The sequence below is a fragment of the Hyperolius riggenbachi genome, chromosome 3 (assembly GCF_040937935.1).
Source record: "Hyperolius riggenbachi isolate aHypRig1 chromosome 3, aHypRig1.pri, whole genome shotgun sequence".
In the NCBI taxonomy this organism is placed as follows: domain Eukaryota; kingdom Metazoa; phylum Chordata; class Amphibia; order Anura; family Hyperoliidae; genus Hyperolius; species Hyperolius riggenbachi.
The window spans coordinates 324,821,546-324,835,752 of record NC_090648.1 but is presented as its reverse complement, the minus strand read 5'-3'; the positions used below and the strand labels follow the sequence as shown (position 1 = coordinate 324,835,752).

The following is a 14,207-nucleotide window of genomic DNA, read 5'->3' as shown; positions in this document are numbered from 1 at the left end:
CTGGGACTCCTCGGAGAAACCACGTGGGTGGCCAGGCTCTGTGCAACACACACCAGGCTCCGTTACAGCAGCCCCGCCCACAGACCTCTAAGCAGCGTGCAGAGTGTGTTTCCTGCCTGAGCCTGACCCACTGTTAGATCGCACAGTATACAGTGGTCGGGACTCGGCAGGAGAGGTGAATGAGATTGTGGGTGGTCTGTGGATGCAAGAGTCAAAGCCCCTCCCTGACAGAAAAGGTAACTTGTGCACATGCACCATCGCCAATCCTCCTTTCCACCCCTTACACAGACACTCACTTTCTTGCTGTCTCTCTACCTTTCTCTCTTTCTCACTGTCCCTTTCACACTTTTTTTTGCTGTCTCTCACTCAGTCTCTCCCTTTTTCTTTCACGCCCTCTCTCTCTCGCTGGGTCTCGCTCTCGCTGGGTCTCGCTCTCGCTGGGTCTCGCTCTCGCTGGGTCTCGCTCTCTCACACTAGGTCTCTCTCACTCACGCTGGCTGTCTCTCTCTCTCTCTCACTCACGCTGTCTCTCTCTCTCTCTCACTCACGCTGTCTCTCTCTCTCACTCACGCTGTCTCTCTCTCTCTCTCACTCACGCTGTCTCTCTCTCTCTCTCACTCACGCTGTCTCTCTCTCTCTCTCACTCACGCTGTCTCTCTCTCTCTCTCACTCACGCTGTCTCTCTCTCTCTCTCACTCACGCTGTCTCTCTCTCTCTCTCACTCACGCTGTCTCTCTCTCTCTCTCACTCACGCTGTCTCTCTCTCTCTCTCACTCACTCACGCTGTCTCTCTCTCTCTCTCACTCACTCACGCTGTCTCTCTCACTCACGCTGTCTCTCTCTCTCTCACTCACGCTGTCTCTCTCTCTCTCACTCACGCTGTCTCTCTCTCTCTCACTCACGCTGTCTCTCTCTCTCTCACTCACGCTGTCTCTCTCTCTCTCACTCACGCTGTCTCTCTCTCTCTCACTCACGCTGTCTCTCTCTCTCACTCACGCTGTCTCTCTCTCTCTCACTCACGCTGTCTCTCTCTCTCTCACTCACGCTGTCTCTCTCTCTCTCTCACTCACGCTGTCTCTCTCTCTCTCTCACTCACGCTGTCTCTCTCTCTCTCACTCACGCTGTCTCTCTCTCTCTCACTCACGCTGTCTCTCTCTCTCTCACGCTGTCTCTCCCTCTCTCACGCTGTCTCTCCCTCTCTCACGCTGTCTCTCTCCCTCTCTCACGCTGTCTCTCTCTCTCACGCTGTCTCTCTCTCTCACGCTGTCTCTCTCTCTCACGCTGTCTCCCTCTCTCACGCTGTCTCCCTCTCTCACGCTGTCTCTCCCTCTCTCACGCTGTCTCTCTCCCTCTCTCACGCTGTCTCTCTCCCTCTCTCACGCTGTCTCTCTCCCTCTCTCACGCTGTCTCTCTCTCTCACGCTGTCTCTCTCTCTCACGCTGTCTCTCTCTCTCACGCTGTCTCCCTCTCTCACGCTGTCTCCCTCTCTCACGCTGTCTCCCTCTCTCACGCTGTCTCTCCCTCTCTCACGCTGTCTCTCTCCCTCTCTCACGCTGTCTCTCTCCCTCTCTCACGCTGTCTCTCTCCCTCTCTCACGCTGTCTCTCTCCCTCTCTCACGCTGTCTCTCTCCCTCTCTCACGCTGTCTCTCTCCCTCTCTCACGCTGTCTCTCTCCCTCTCTCACGCTGTCTCTCTCCCTCTCTCACGCTGTCTCTCTCCCTCTCTCACGCTGTCTCTCTCCCTCTCTCACGCTGTCTCTCTCCCTCTCTCACGCTGTCTCTCTCCCTCTCTCACGCTGTCTCTCTCCCTCTCTCACGCTGTCTCTCTCCCTCTCTCACGCTGTCTCTCTCCCTCTCTCACGCTGTCTCTCTCCCTCTCTCACGCTGTCTCTCGCACGCTGTCTCTCACGCTGTCTCTCGCACGCTGTCTCTCACGCTGTCTCTCGCACGCTGTCTCTCTCCCTCTCGCACGCTGTCTCTCTCCCTCTCGCACGCTGTCTCTCTCCCTCTCGCACGCTGTCTCTCTCCCTCTCTCACGCTGTCTCTCTCCCTCTCTCACGCTGTCTCTCTCCCTCTCTCACGCTGTCTCTCTCCCTCTCTCACGCTGTCTCTCTCCCTCTCTCACGCTGTCTCTCTCCCTCTCTCACGCTGTCTCTCTCCCTCTCTCACGCTGTCTCTCTCCCTCTCTCACGCTGTCTCTCTCCCTCTCTCACGCTGTCTCTCTCCCTCTCTCACGCTGTCTCTCTCCCTCTCTCACGCTGTCTCTCTCCCTCTCTCACGCTGTCTCTCTCCCTCTCTCACGCTGTCTCTCTCCCTCTCTCACGCTGTCTCTCTCCCTCTCTCACGCTGTCTCTCTCCCTCTCTCACGCTGTCTCTCCCTCTCTCACGCTGTCTCTCCCTCTCTCACGCTGTCTCTCTCCCTCTCTCACGCTGTCTCTCTCCCTCTCTCACGCTGTCTCTCTCCCTCTCTCACGCTGTCTCTCTTCCTCTCTCACGCTGTCTCTCTTCCTCTCTCACGCTGTCTCTCTTCCTCTCTCACGCTGTCTCTCTTCCTCTCTCACGCTGTCTCTCTTCCTCTCTCACGCTGTCTCTCTTCCTCTCTCACGCTGTCTCTCTTCCTCTCTCACGCTGTCTCTCTTCCTCTCTCACGCTGTCTCTCTTCCTCTCTCACGCTGTCTCTCTTCCTCTTTCACGCTGTCTCTCTTCCTCTTTCACGCTGTCTCTCTTCCTCTTTCACGCTGTCTCTCTTCCTCTTTCACCTGTCTTTCACGCGGTCTCTCTCTCTCTTTCACGCTGTCTCTCTTTCACGCTGTCTCACACTGTCTCTTTTTCGCTGTCTCTCCCTCTCTCTTTCGCGCTCTCTCTGTCCCTCCCTTTCTTGCTGTCTCTCCCTCTCTCACGCTGTCTCTCTCTGTCTCTTTCACGCTGTCTCTCCCGCTCTCTCTTTCCCGCTCTTTTTCTCGCTGTCTCTCCCTCTCTTTCAAGCTGTCTCTCTTTCACACGGTCCCTCTCTCTCGCTGTCTCTATCCCTCTCTCGCGGTCTCCCTCTTTCTCGCTGTCTCCCTCTCTCTCTTTCTTGTTGTCTCTCTCCTTCTCTCCCTTTTGCTGTGTCTCTTCCCCCCCCCCCCCTTTCACTTTCTCTCTTTTCACCTTATCTCCCCCCCTAGCGCTTTCTCTTCCTCTCTCTCACTCTTCATCCACTTATCTCCATCTCCCTCCCCACCTCTCTCTCTCTCTCCTCTTTTTCTCCTCCCCATTTTTCTTCCCACAATTGTTCTCCCCAGGATCAATCAGCCGTGGCAGAGCGCCCGGGTAAATTTAATTATCGCCCGCCTGGTGTGATTGCATGCCCCGCTGTCACTGTGCCCAAGTAGAATAAAGTATTGCCCGGCTGACGTTGCGTCCCTGTCACCGCAAGCCGCATCAGGATGCACTGCTTCTCTGTGCATGAGATCTCGCGCTGCCCGGCGAGCTCGTGCTTTGATTGGCTCAGCGCATTAGAGGCGTGACCATTAGCGCTGGCCGCCGACTGCAGAGCCATGTGTCTGTGAGCTGTACAGAGACGTGTATGGAGACAGAGGTATTGGCAGTGTTCACTGATGGCTGAAGGAATCAGATTCTATATGCAGGCTGTGAAATATAAATATATATATATATATATATATATATATATATATATATATTAATAATTCACAGCCTGCATATAGAATTTGATTCCTTCAGCCATCAGTGAACTGTGCGCATACCTCTGTCTCCATACACATCTCTGTACAGCTCACAGACACATGGCTCTGCAGTCGGCGGCCAGCGCTAACGCACACACACACGATGCCCCCATAATATGTGGCCCCTGCACACTATCTGCAATACCCCACGACCAATGCAACTGGAAACTAAATAGTAAAAGTGGACAGAAATAGAGAGATGAGCGTACGCTAGGCTGCGGTAGTGCAGCATAGCGTGCTCTGGTAACTTGTGCACGCCACCAAATTTCCCCATGCCTACCCACCCGGCTACTTTTTCATGCCACCCGGCTGGAAAAAAATTCTGGGGAGAACACTGGATACATTTATGTAAACAAAATGTATCTATGTCAGCTTCGGATGCGCCTGCAGAAATCTCCAGGAACTTTAAAGCCCTGTGTAACCCTTCCAATGCTGGTCTAGTAAAAAAAAAAAAAATGCTGGTTGCATATAATATACTGTAAATAATGTTTTAGAGCAAAGTTGAAATGCAGGGTTATATTCCGCTTTAACCCATTCAGGTTCCGTGGTTTTCACGTGAGAAATGTTCACCTCCCATTCATTAGCCTATAACTTTATCACTAATCACAATGAACTGATCTATATCTTGTTTTTTCCGCCACCAATTAGGCTTTCTGTGAGGGGTACATTTTGCTAAGAGCCACTTTACTGTAAACACATTTTAACAGGAAGAATAAGAAAAAAATGGAAAAATTCATTATTTCTCAGTTTTCAGCCATTATAGTTTTAAAATAATACATGCCTCCATAATTAAAACTCACGTATTGTATTTGCCCATATGTCCCGGTTATTACACCGTTAAAATTATGTCCCTATCACAATGTATGGCGACAATATTTTATTTGGAAATAAAGGTGCATTTTTTCCATTTTGCATCTATCACTATTAACAAGTTTAAAATAAAAAAAATAGAAATATTTCATCTTTACATTGATATTTAAAAAGTTTAGACCCTTAGGTAAATATTTACATTTTTTTTTATTGTAATGTTTTTTTTTTATAGTAAACATTTTATTTGGGTAGTTTTGGGAGGGTGGGGGGTAAACGATAGATTTATAATGTAAATGTGTGTTCATTTTTTTTTTTTTTCAGTTGTAGTATTACTTTTTGGCCACAAGATGGCGGCCATGAGTTTGTTTACATGACGTCACTCTAAGTGTAACACACGCTTAGAGTGGCGCATCGGGGAGGGAACGGCCAGAAAAGGCGCAGCTTCCGAGAGAAGCTGTCGCTTTTTCAGCAGGAGAGAGGAATCAGTGATCGGGCACCATAGCCCGATACAATGATTCCCTGGCTACCGAATCCGCGGCCGGGAGTGCGCGTGCACGATCGGCCGCGGGGGCGCGCGGTAGCGCGCATGGTTCCTGGACGTAGTTTCTACGTCCAGGAACCAAAATAGGTTAAGGGCCAGAGCCTTTTTTCCATTCAGACCACTGCAGCTTTCACGGTTTATTGCTCGGTCATACAACCTACCACCTAAATTAATTTTACCTCCTTTTCTTGTCACTAATACAGCTTTCTTTTGGTGCTATTTGATTGCTGCTGCGAGTTTTAGTTTTTATTATATTCATCAAAAGACATGAATTTTGTCAAAAAAATGACTAACTTTCTGTGCTGACATTTTTCAAATACAGAAAAATGTCCTATACATTTGAGCGCGAAAGTTATTCTGCTACATGTCTGATAAAAAAAAAAAAAAACATTCAGTGTATATTTATTGGATTGGGTAAAAGTTATAGCGTTTACAAGCTATGGTGCCAAAAGTAAATTTTCCCATTTTGAAGCATCACTGACTTTTCTGACCACCTGTCATGTTTCATGAGGTGCTAAAATTCCAGGATAGTATAAATGCCCCACAAATGACCCCATTTTGGAAAGAAGACATCCCAAAGTATTCAGTAAGAGGCATGGTGAGTTCATAGAAGACTTTATTTTTGTCACAAGTTAGCGGAAAATGACACTGTGACAAAAAAGAAAAAAAAAAAAAAAGTTTCCATTTCTTCTAACTTGCGAAATGGCCCAAAACGGAGTAGTCTGGAAACCAAATTTCTCAAAATGACTGTTCAGGGGTATAAGCATCTGCAAATTTTGAGGACAGGTGGTCTATGAGGGGGCACATTTTGTGGAACCGGCCATAAGCAGGGTGGCCTCTTAGATGACAGGTTGTATTGGGCCTGATCTGATGGATAGGAGTGCTAGGGGGGTGACAGGAGGTGATTGATGGGTGTCTCAGGGGGTGGTTAGAGGGGAAATAGATGCAATCAATGCACTGGGGAGGTGATCAGAAGGGGGTCTGAGGGGGATCTGAGGGTTTGGCCAAGTGATCAGGAGCCCACACGGGGCAAATTAGGGCCTGATCTGATGGGTAGGTGTGCTAGGGGGTGACAGGTGGTGACAGGAGGTGATTGATGGGTGTCTCAAGAGTGATTAGAGGGGGGAAATAGATGCAAGCAATGCACTGGTGAAGTGATCAGGGCTGGGGTCTGAGGGCGTTCTGAGGGTGTGGGCGGGTGATTGGGTGCCCTAGGGGCAGATAGGGGTCTAATCTGATGGGCATCAGTGATAGGGGCTGATTGATGGGTGCTTGATGGGTAATCAGTGGGTGATTAGATGGCAGAACAGATGTAAACAATGCACTTTGGAGGTGATCTGAGGGTAGGTCTGGGGCAATCTGATGGTGTGGGAGGGTGATCAGATGCCCGTAAGAGGCGGGTTAGGGTCTGATCTGACAAGTGGCAGTGACAGGTGGTGAATGACGGGTGAATGACGGGGGAATGACGGGTGAGAATAGATGTATACGGTACACAGAGGGGGGTCTGAGGTCGTTCTGAGGGTGTGGGTGGGTGATTAGGTGCCCTAGGGGCAGATAGGGGTCTAATCTGATGGGTAGCAGTGACAGGAGGTGATTGATGGGTAATGAGTGGGTGTTTAGAGGAGAGAACAGATGTAAACAATGCGCTTGGGAGGTGATCGGATGTCGGATCTGCGGGCGATCTATTGGTGTGGGTGATCAGATTGCCCGCAAGGGGCAGGTTAGGGGCTGATTGATGGGTGGCAGTGACAGGGGGTTATTACAGGGGGGATAGAGGCATACAGTACACAGGGGAGGGGGTCTGGGGGGGGGGTCTGGGGAGAATCTGAGGGGTGGGGGTGACCAGGAGGGAGCAGGGGGCAGTTTAGGTTTAAAAAAAAATAGCGTTGACAGATAGTGACAGGGAGTGATTGATGGGTGATTAGGGGGGTGACTGGGTGCAAACAGTGGTCTGGGGGGTGGGCAGGGGGGGTCTGAGGGGTGCTGTGGGCGATCAGGGGGCAGGGAAATCAGTGTGCTTGGGTGCAGACTAGGGTGGCTGCAGCCTGCCCTGGTGGTCCCTCGGACACTGGGACCACCAGAGCAGGAGGCAGCCTGTATAATAGGCTTTGTATACATTACAAAGCCTATTATACATATTGCGTGCGGCGATCCGGGTGCTAGTAACCCGCCGGCGCTTCCGAACGGCCGGCGGGTTACAGCGCGAGGGGGGCAGAGCCAGTCGCCAGCGGCTGATCGCGTCACAAATTACGCGATCGCCGCATAACCACGCCCGCCGCCACCGATGGGCGTACTGTGGTCGTTTGGACCCAGCCCTTGCCGCCGCCCATCGGCTTAAGGCGGTCGGCAAGTGGTTAATGTTCAGTAAAGTTCTATTTTAGTAACTTCCTCTAACTTTTCTTTTGTTGCCCAGATAAAGTGACCCTATGGTGGTCCGAAAATGTTGGCCTTGCTTAGTGGTATCATCACTACAAACCATTATAAATGGAATGTGGGCATCCAAAGAGCTTCCAACTCCTTTCATACCTTGTTAGCCATAGTACCATTAGCCATGTGCAGAACTTTCCAACTACAGTATTCTGTGTCCTATATAAGGTCCTCAAGCTACTTGACATCAGTTCCTGAGGGAATGCCCTAAGCTAGGAAATCTGGAAGTTCTACGTGATTGCAAATCTCTGCCATACTTGTTTTATTCCACAGAACTGAAGTTGGGTGTTTTAGTTTTTTTCTTATTAGCCAAACATTTTTCTAACAACAGATCTATGGCCAATTGATTTGACTGATAACTGTAATGCTGTGAAAGGTTACATTAACTAGGGCTGTGGAGTCAGTACAAAAATCATCCAAATCCAACTCCCGACTCCTCAGTTTGTGAAACCTCCGATTCAAATTCCAGGTACCCAAAAATTACTCCGACTCCTTAACTCCGACTCCACAGCCCTATTATTAACATGGAACTTTCTCATCCCTGACCTTGCTTGGAGGGGATAAGGCTGGTTGCCACCCAGATGTACCACTGAAAGAAACTGTAGCACATCAATTATCGTACACAATGTACTGCTGCATGCATTCTTTTCTTACTATAAAGTGCATGTGTTGCTGTTCCATTTAAACTGTACAGCAGTTACTTTTGCATGAGCACAACCTCTTCACTGTAAACTGATCAAAAGGAAAACAAATTGATCAGACCCAATTTCCCCAAGAAACACCACAGAATCCTATTTAAAAGTGAACTGGTGGGGTATATCTGCTCACCTTCACTCCTCCCTCTACAGGGAAGAACATGCACTCTCAGTTGAGCCAAGCATGCATGCTTAATATATTCCACATCTATAGTAGTTTTGTCACCCATGTATGTACAAATACTCTTCAATCACTGCAGGTATTTTATAAGTGTACTTCTAGAAGAAGCCCCAATTCCTCCATAAAATTACTCAGTAATGCTGCACTACCACATTTTGTCACTATAAGATAGGGTACCCGTGCGGTTGGCAGTTTACAAATGTCTCATCCATGGCAACCAGTATAGTGGGTACCCCAGTTCTGTTTTTTTCATAACTGACAGAAAGCTTCCCACACATTGCCATATATGAGAGAACGGTTATTTAAAAGTGGGCAGCAGTGTGATGATTGCTGGGAGAGGTGCAGGGAGTTGGCAGAGCACAAAGATATTGGAGCTGGCATACACAGAATATAAGTTCCTATGGAGTAGTGCCTGTAAACAGGAGGCAGCCATGGGATCCTTACTCTTTAAAGAAAAATAAGAAAACCAATGCCGGCAGAGCAATTAGGAACAGATTTAATATAGGTGAATAAATATACTTGAAGACTAACAATATCGAAGATACTGCGCTCCACTGGAAAAATATCAAAATATTCAGGGGATCGCAGCAATGAAAAGGGTCACTCCACCCCACAATACACTTATTCAACACAAGATCACTGCGCTTACTGAACCCTGTAAGAGAGATCAAAGATTGCACATAGTGCCCAGCACTGTTTTCAACTCGTAATAATGAGCACCCCGTGCCGCACTCCAGGGGGTAGTGCCACCACCAGGATAGGACTAAAAGGCTCGGCTCCCCCTTTGTGGGTACACTCACCAAAAGCGCGTCTTGTTACACTGCGTATAACATCCACCTCCGTTGATCCGGCCAGCCAAGGAGTAGCAGAGTCACCGGATAACCATAAAATCCATTTATTAAAAAGATCACATAAAACTGATACAGGCTTACAAGCTTTTCCGTAACCGCTCACCGCGGATATTACTAAGCAGCACGGACAGCTCTGCCTGCACTTCCTCTTTCTGACGTCAGCGCGCCTCCGACTCCGCCCTGGGCGGAGTCGGAGGCGCGCTGACGTCAGAAAGAGGAAGTGCAGGCAGAGCTGTCCGTGCTGCTTAGTAATATCCGCGGTGAGCGGTTACGGAAAAGCTTGTAAGCCTGTATCAGTTTTATGTGATCTTTTTAATAAATGGATTTTATGGTTATCCGGTGACTCTGCTACTCCTTGGCTGGCCGGATCAACGGAGGTGGATGTTATACGCAGTGTAACAAGACGCGCTTTTGGTGAGTGTACCCACAAAGGGGGAGCCGAGCCTTTTAGTCCTATCCTGGTGGTGGCACTACCCCCTGGAGTGCGGCACGGGGTGCTCATTATTACGAGTTGAAAACAGTGCTGGGCACTATGTGCAATCTTTGATCTCTCTTACAGGGTTCAGTAAGCGCAGTGATCTTGTGTTGAATAAGTATACTTGAAGACTAAAGGGGTACAAGGAGATTAGAGAGAATCAGGTGGAAGGAGGAGGTGACACTGATTTTTCACAAAATCTGCATTTTCTTACAACCCAATAGATCATTTCTTTTGACATAAAAACACTAAAAATTTAAATGGCCAGGAATTTGTTTAATGGTAAAACTGAAGAATTTTACAACAGTAAAAAATATTCTTACCTTTTACCAACGTGTGTTTATCTGTTGGAGAGGATCTAGCAAGAACACGAAGCTTAGGCCAAATTTTATCTATTCGTTCTTGTTCGATCTGCCAAATGGAAACAGTATTAGGATACCGTTGGCAACAAGTAAAAATGTGGTGGAAACAAATTATGTATATTTACTTCTCCTTTTTCATTTCGTATTCGCCTGTTGAATTCTTTGCCTTCTACACACAGGAAGTCTTCCCCAGGATGAAGAATTCCACATTTTGAGGCAATAGCACGGGCTGTATTAATATTGTCTCCAGTTACCATTCGGACTGTAATGCCAGCACGCTGGCATTTTCTTATTGCTTCAGGAACCTGAAGGAGCGAGACAGAACAGGTATACACAGGTATGGTAGGTAAAAAAATTTACATTTTATTTTGCCAGACGGGAAGGACCCAAGATGAAGATGCTGCAGCCGCTAATTTGGCTGTCATGTGACAGCTCAGCTTCCTTTTATTGTTACCCGCCTCACTGGAGCTCTAAACCCGCAGCTGAATTCTGGTCCCCTACCTTTTCCTCTAGAATGTAAGCCTTCGGGCAGCGTCGTCATGTCTCCTACCTGTTCATGCACCTCCATTACCGTACACCCATCCTATGGATCTGAGTGAACTCTACATGCCTAATCTCCATGTTCCCATCCAGTGTCTGACTAAGCATTACCTTGTACTCCTACTGTTTGTGATCTAGTTTGCATGTATTCCTGTATTGTCTTATTGCTGTATGCCACCCCTAATGTGGTCTGTAAACTTAAATGTCCAGCACTGCGTAATATGTTGGCGCTTTATAAATACAATAAATAAATAAGGAGCCAGTTTCATTGGCTCCTTACCAGGTGATCACTGCGAGCCAACCACAGTGATCACAAACCTAAGAATGAAAAAAAGGCTCTGGTCCTTTAAGCGGATCCGAGATGAAAAACTAACAAGTAACTTGTTTATATATCTTATATAAAGTTTAGATAGTTTACACAGGAAATCTAGCTGGAAACAGCTTCAATAGAAAATGACTATTTCTTCCTGTGATACAATGACAGCAGCCATGTTGTTTGTAAACATTACACAGAGGCAGGCTTATCTGTATCGTGAGCACCCAGCCTGTGGGGGAAAAAAAAAAAACTAATCCCCCCTCCTCCTCCCCTCTGCCTCTGAAATCTCTGGCTAGTAATACCTCCCCCTCCTCCTGCTCAGACTGAGCTCCCATGAGCCCTTGCTACTGTCTGAAAATACCTTGGCTCTCTGAAAACCTGTGGGCATGGCTTGTTTAGTTTATAGGGAATTCGAGTATTAAAACAAAAACAAAAAAGTATTTGGCTTGAGGAATACCTTTTAAACAATAGGAAAGGAACAATTATGCAATGAGTAAAAGTTCATCCCTGATCCACTTTAAGGGGCCAGATCAGCACAGTCTGACAACCACAGTTATATATCAGTGGCCACACAAAAGATCTGTTTTTCTTTTTTGCAGATTTGTTTAGGGCTTGGGATTTATGATAGCTTTGTTCACATAGGCAGAGGTTTGATCAATCCTTTACCACATTTCTTTGGAACTGTGAGGTGGTAAATCTATTGCTTCTAGGGATGGTCACTGCACTGTTAGCAATTCAGATTTGAAGCAGGTTTCTGCAAATGTATGCAGCTTGAAAATGGACCAATCTGATTTCACCTGGCCAAGTTATCATTGGTCCATTGTCAAGGTGCATAATTGTGCACGCAAACATTTGCATCTCATTGACAATTGCCACTTCCCAAATCAATTTCTGTGCATGGTGTGATAAACCACATGTTTATTTTGGCTGCTGCTGATCCACGTATGGCCAACTCAAGCATTCTCATGAGCACTGTCATAACCTAAAGTTGTTTTTCCAAGCGTAAACTGCTATTGCCATTTCCAGTGACCGTCTGCACCTTTCATGATCAGAGCAAGATTTTTCTTAGCTCACTATCAGATTTGGGAAAATATTCTCTTTAGCACAGCATCAAAATACTTCTGTCCCCATTTCATGCGCTAGTCTGAAGATGAGAGGGCAGCTGTACGCTCTTGGCAGCCTGCCACCTGAACACTTAAGACCCAAATTTATGTCTACCTTATGTTAAGCCAAAACAGATTATTCAGTTTTCAATGAACACTAACAGAATTCAGTTACCACAACACTGCATTATGTACTACAGCATCTAGACACCCCAGGAACCTACACCAGGATTTTATTTATAGATTACAGCTCTGCCTTTAATACCATAATGCCATCTCTGCTACACAGCAAGCTTTCCCAGCTACACATACCTGAATCCATCTGCAAATGGATAACCGATTTCCTAACCGATAGGAGACAGCGTGTTAGACTTGGTAAACACACATCAAGCTCTCTGACCGTCAGTACTGGTGCACCCCAGGGCTGTGTGCTTTCCCCACTGCTCTACTCACTGTACACCAATGACTGCATCTCTACAGATCCATCTGTTAAGGTTCTGAAGTTTGCAGATGACACAACAGTAGTTGGTCTCATACAAAACGGGGATTAATCTGCATACAGGCATGTGGTGGGACAGCTTTCCTCCTGGTGCAGCAGCAACAACTTGGAACTAAACGCTCTCAAAACCATGGAGATGATAATAGACTTTAGGAGATCTCCCCCCCAGCACCTCCCCTTAACCATAAATGGATCCACAATAACCCAGGTAGAGTCATTCAAGTTTCTTGGGTCCACGATCTCACACAACCTAAAATGGGATAACAATACGGTCACTATTGTCAAGAAAGCGCAACAGAGGATGTACCATCTACGGCAGCTGAAAGTTTGGCCTACCTCAAAATTTAATGGTGCAGTTCTACACTGCAATTATTGAATCCACCATAACATCTATGACTGTATGGTTCAGCTCCTGCTCAGCATTAGAAAAGGGGAGGCTGCAGCGCATCATCCGAACAGCGGAAAGGATAATTGGCTGTAGCTTACCTTCCCTGCAGGATCTTTACGCTAGCAGGTGCAGAAAAAGAGCAACCAAAATTGCCTCTGACCCCTCTCACCCAGCTCACTCCATCTTCCAGCGCATGCCTTCAGGAGTAAGATTCCGGTCAATCGCTACCAAAACCTCCAGACACAGGAACAGCTTTTTTCCTCAAGCGGTAGCCATACTTAATGCTGAACCACGTTAGAGCTGTTAGGACTTGATAGTAATCAGCACAGAACTGTAAATGAACAATTCTCACATTGCTTACTGCCACTATACTTATGTCCTTGACTTGTAATATACACATTGTCTGCCCTTGTATTGTTTGTGTTTGTTAAGCAACTGCCAAGACAAATTCCTTGTAGGTGCAAACTTACTTGGCGAAATAAAATTTATTCTGATTCACTTGCAGCCTGGTGTCTTTCCCGCCAATGACAAGAACAAGCCAGGTACTTCTGCTAACCAGAGAGCTTGAGTGTAAATGAAAGCAAGTACACTGTAGCATGTCTGAATTACTCCTTTAAATAGTATAGTGTGTGATGTAATCAAAGTCAAATGTGTCAAAGAGTGGTCTGGACACTCTGGACTCATTCATCAACTTCCACGCTTTTTTGCATATACTAACCTCCGGCCTGACTGGGTCTTCAATTCCTACAACGGCCAGACAGGTGAGCCCAGAAAGAATTTCGTTTTCATTTTCCCACTCAGGCTCAAGTTCCCCAGCAGGGAAGTCTCTGTATGCCAAACATATGGTCCTCAGCCCCTCAGATGCCATTGGCTCAATCACTGTCTTCACCATATCGTCTCTGTCCCTTGGTCTGAAGATTTTGTCTTCGCCATTTGCACTAATGATTTTGAAGCACCTATATGGGATGAACATCAACATATAAATGTAATTAACCACTCCAGGGATCTCAATGTTAAATCCCAAAAGTACATGCATAGTCAGTTTTTACTGTTCAATAGCAGACAAATATCAGGTATATGAGGTATTTCATTTTCATAGCCATGCATAAGCAGAACAACGGGTCTCTTCCCAAGCATAGTTGTCACTCAGTGATCACACATTGCTAACAAATGCTGTCCTAGAAGGACAATTTATCAAACAGTCTTTCACACACTGATCTTTGCACAGAATTGATGTCATTCATACTAGATGATCCCTCGCACAGGCGGATGTTAAAATGAACATCAGATTAGCT

General features: G+C 47.0%; 1 protein-coding gene across 6 annotated transcripts in view; it reads right to left on the bottom strand.

The window, feature by feature from the left end:
- Positions 1-14,207, bottom strand: part of ATP2B1 (ATPase plasma membrane Ca2+ transporting 1) — a 266,462-nt gene that overhangs the window by 42,906 nt on the left and 209,349 nt on the right. For all 6 annotated transcript variants that reach the window (XM_068276821.1, XM_068276825.1, XM_068276820.1 and 3 more), the window contains 3 exons: positions 13,631-13,868; positions 10,192-10,371; positions 10,028-10,115 (listed from right to left, as the gene is read on the bottom strand). In XM_068276821.1, coding sequence (XP_068132922.1) covers positions 10,028-10,115; positions 10,192-10,371; positions 13,631-13,868 — 506 coding nt within the window. The remainder of the gene's footprint in view (positions 1-10,027; positions 10,116-10,191; positions 10,372-13,630; positions 13,869-14,207) is intronic.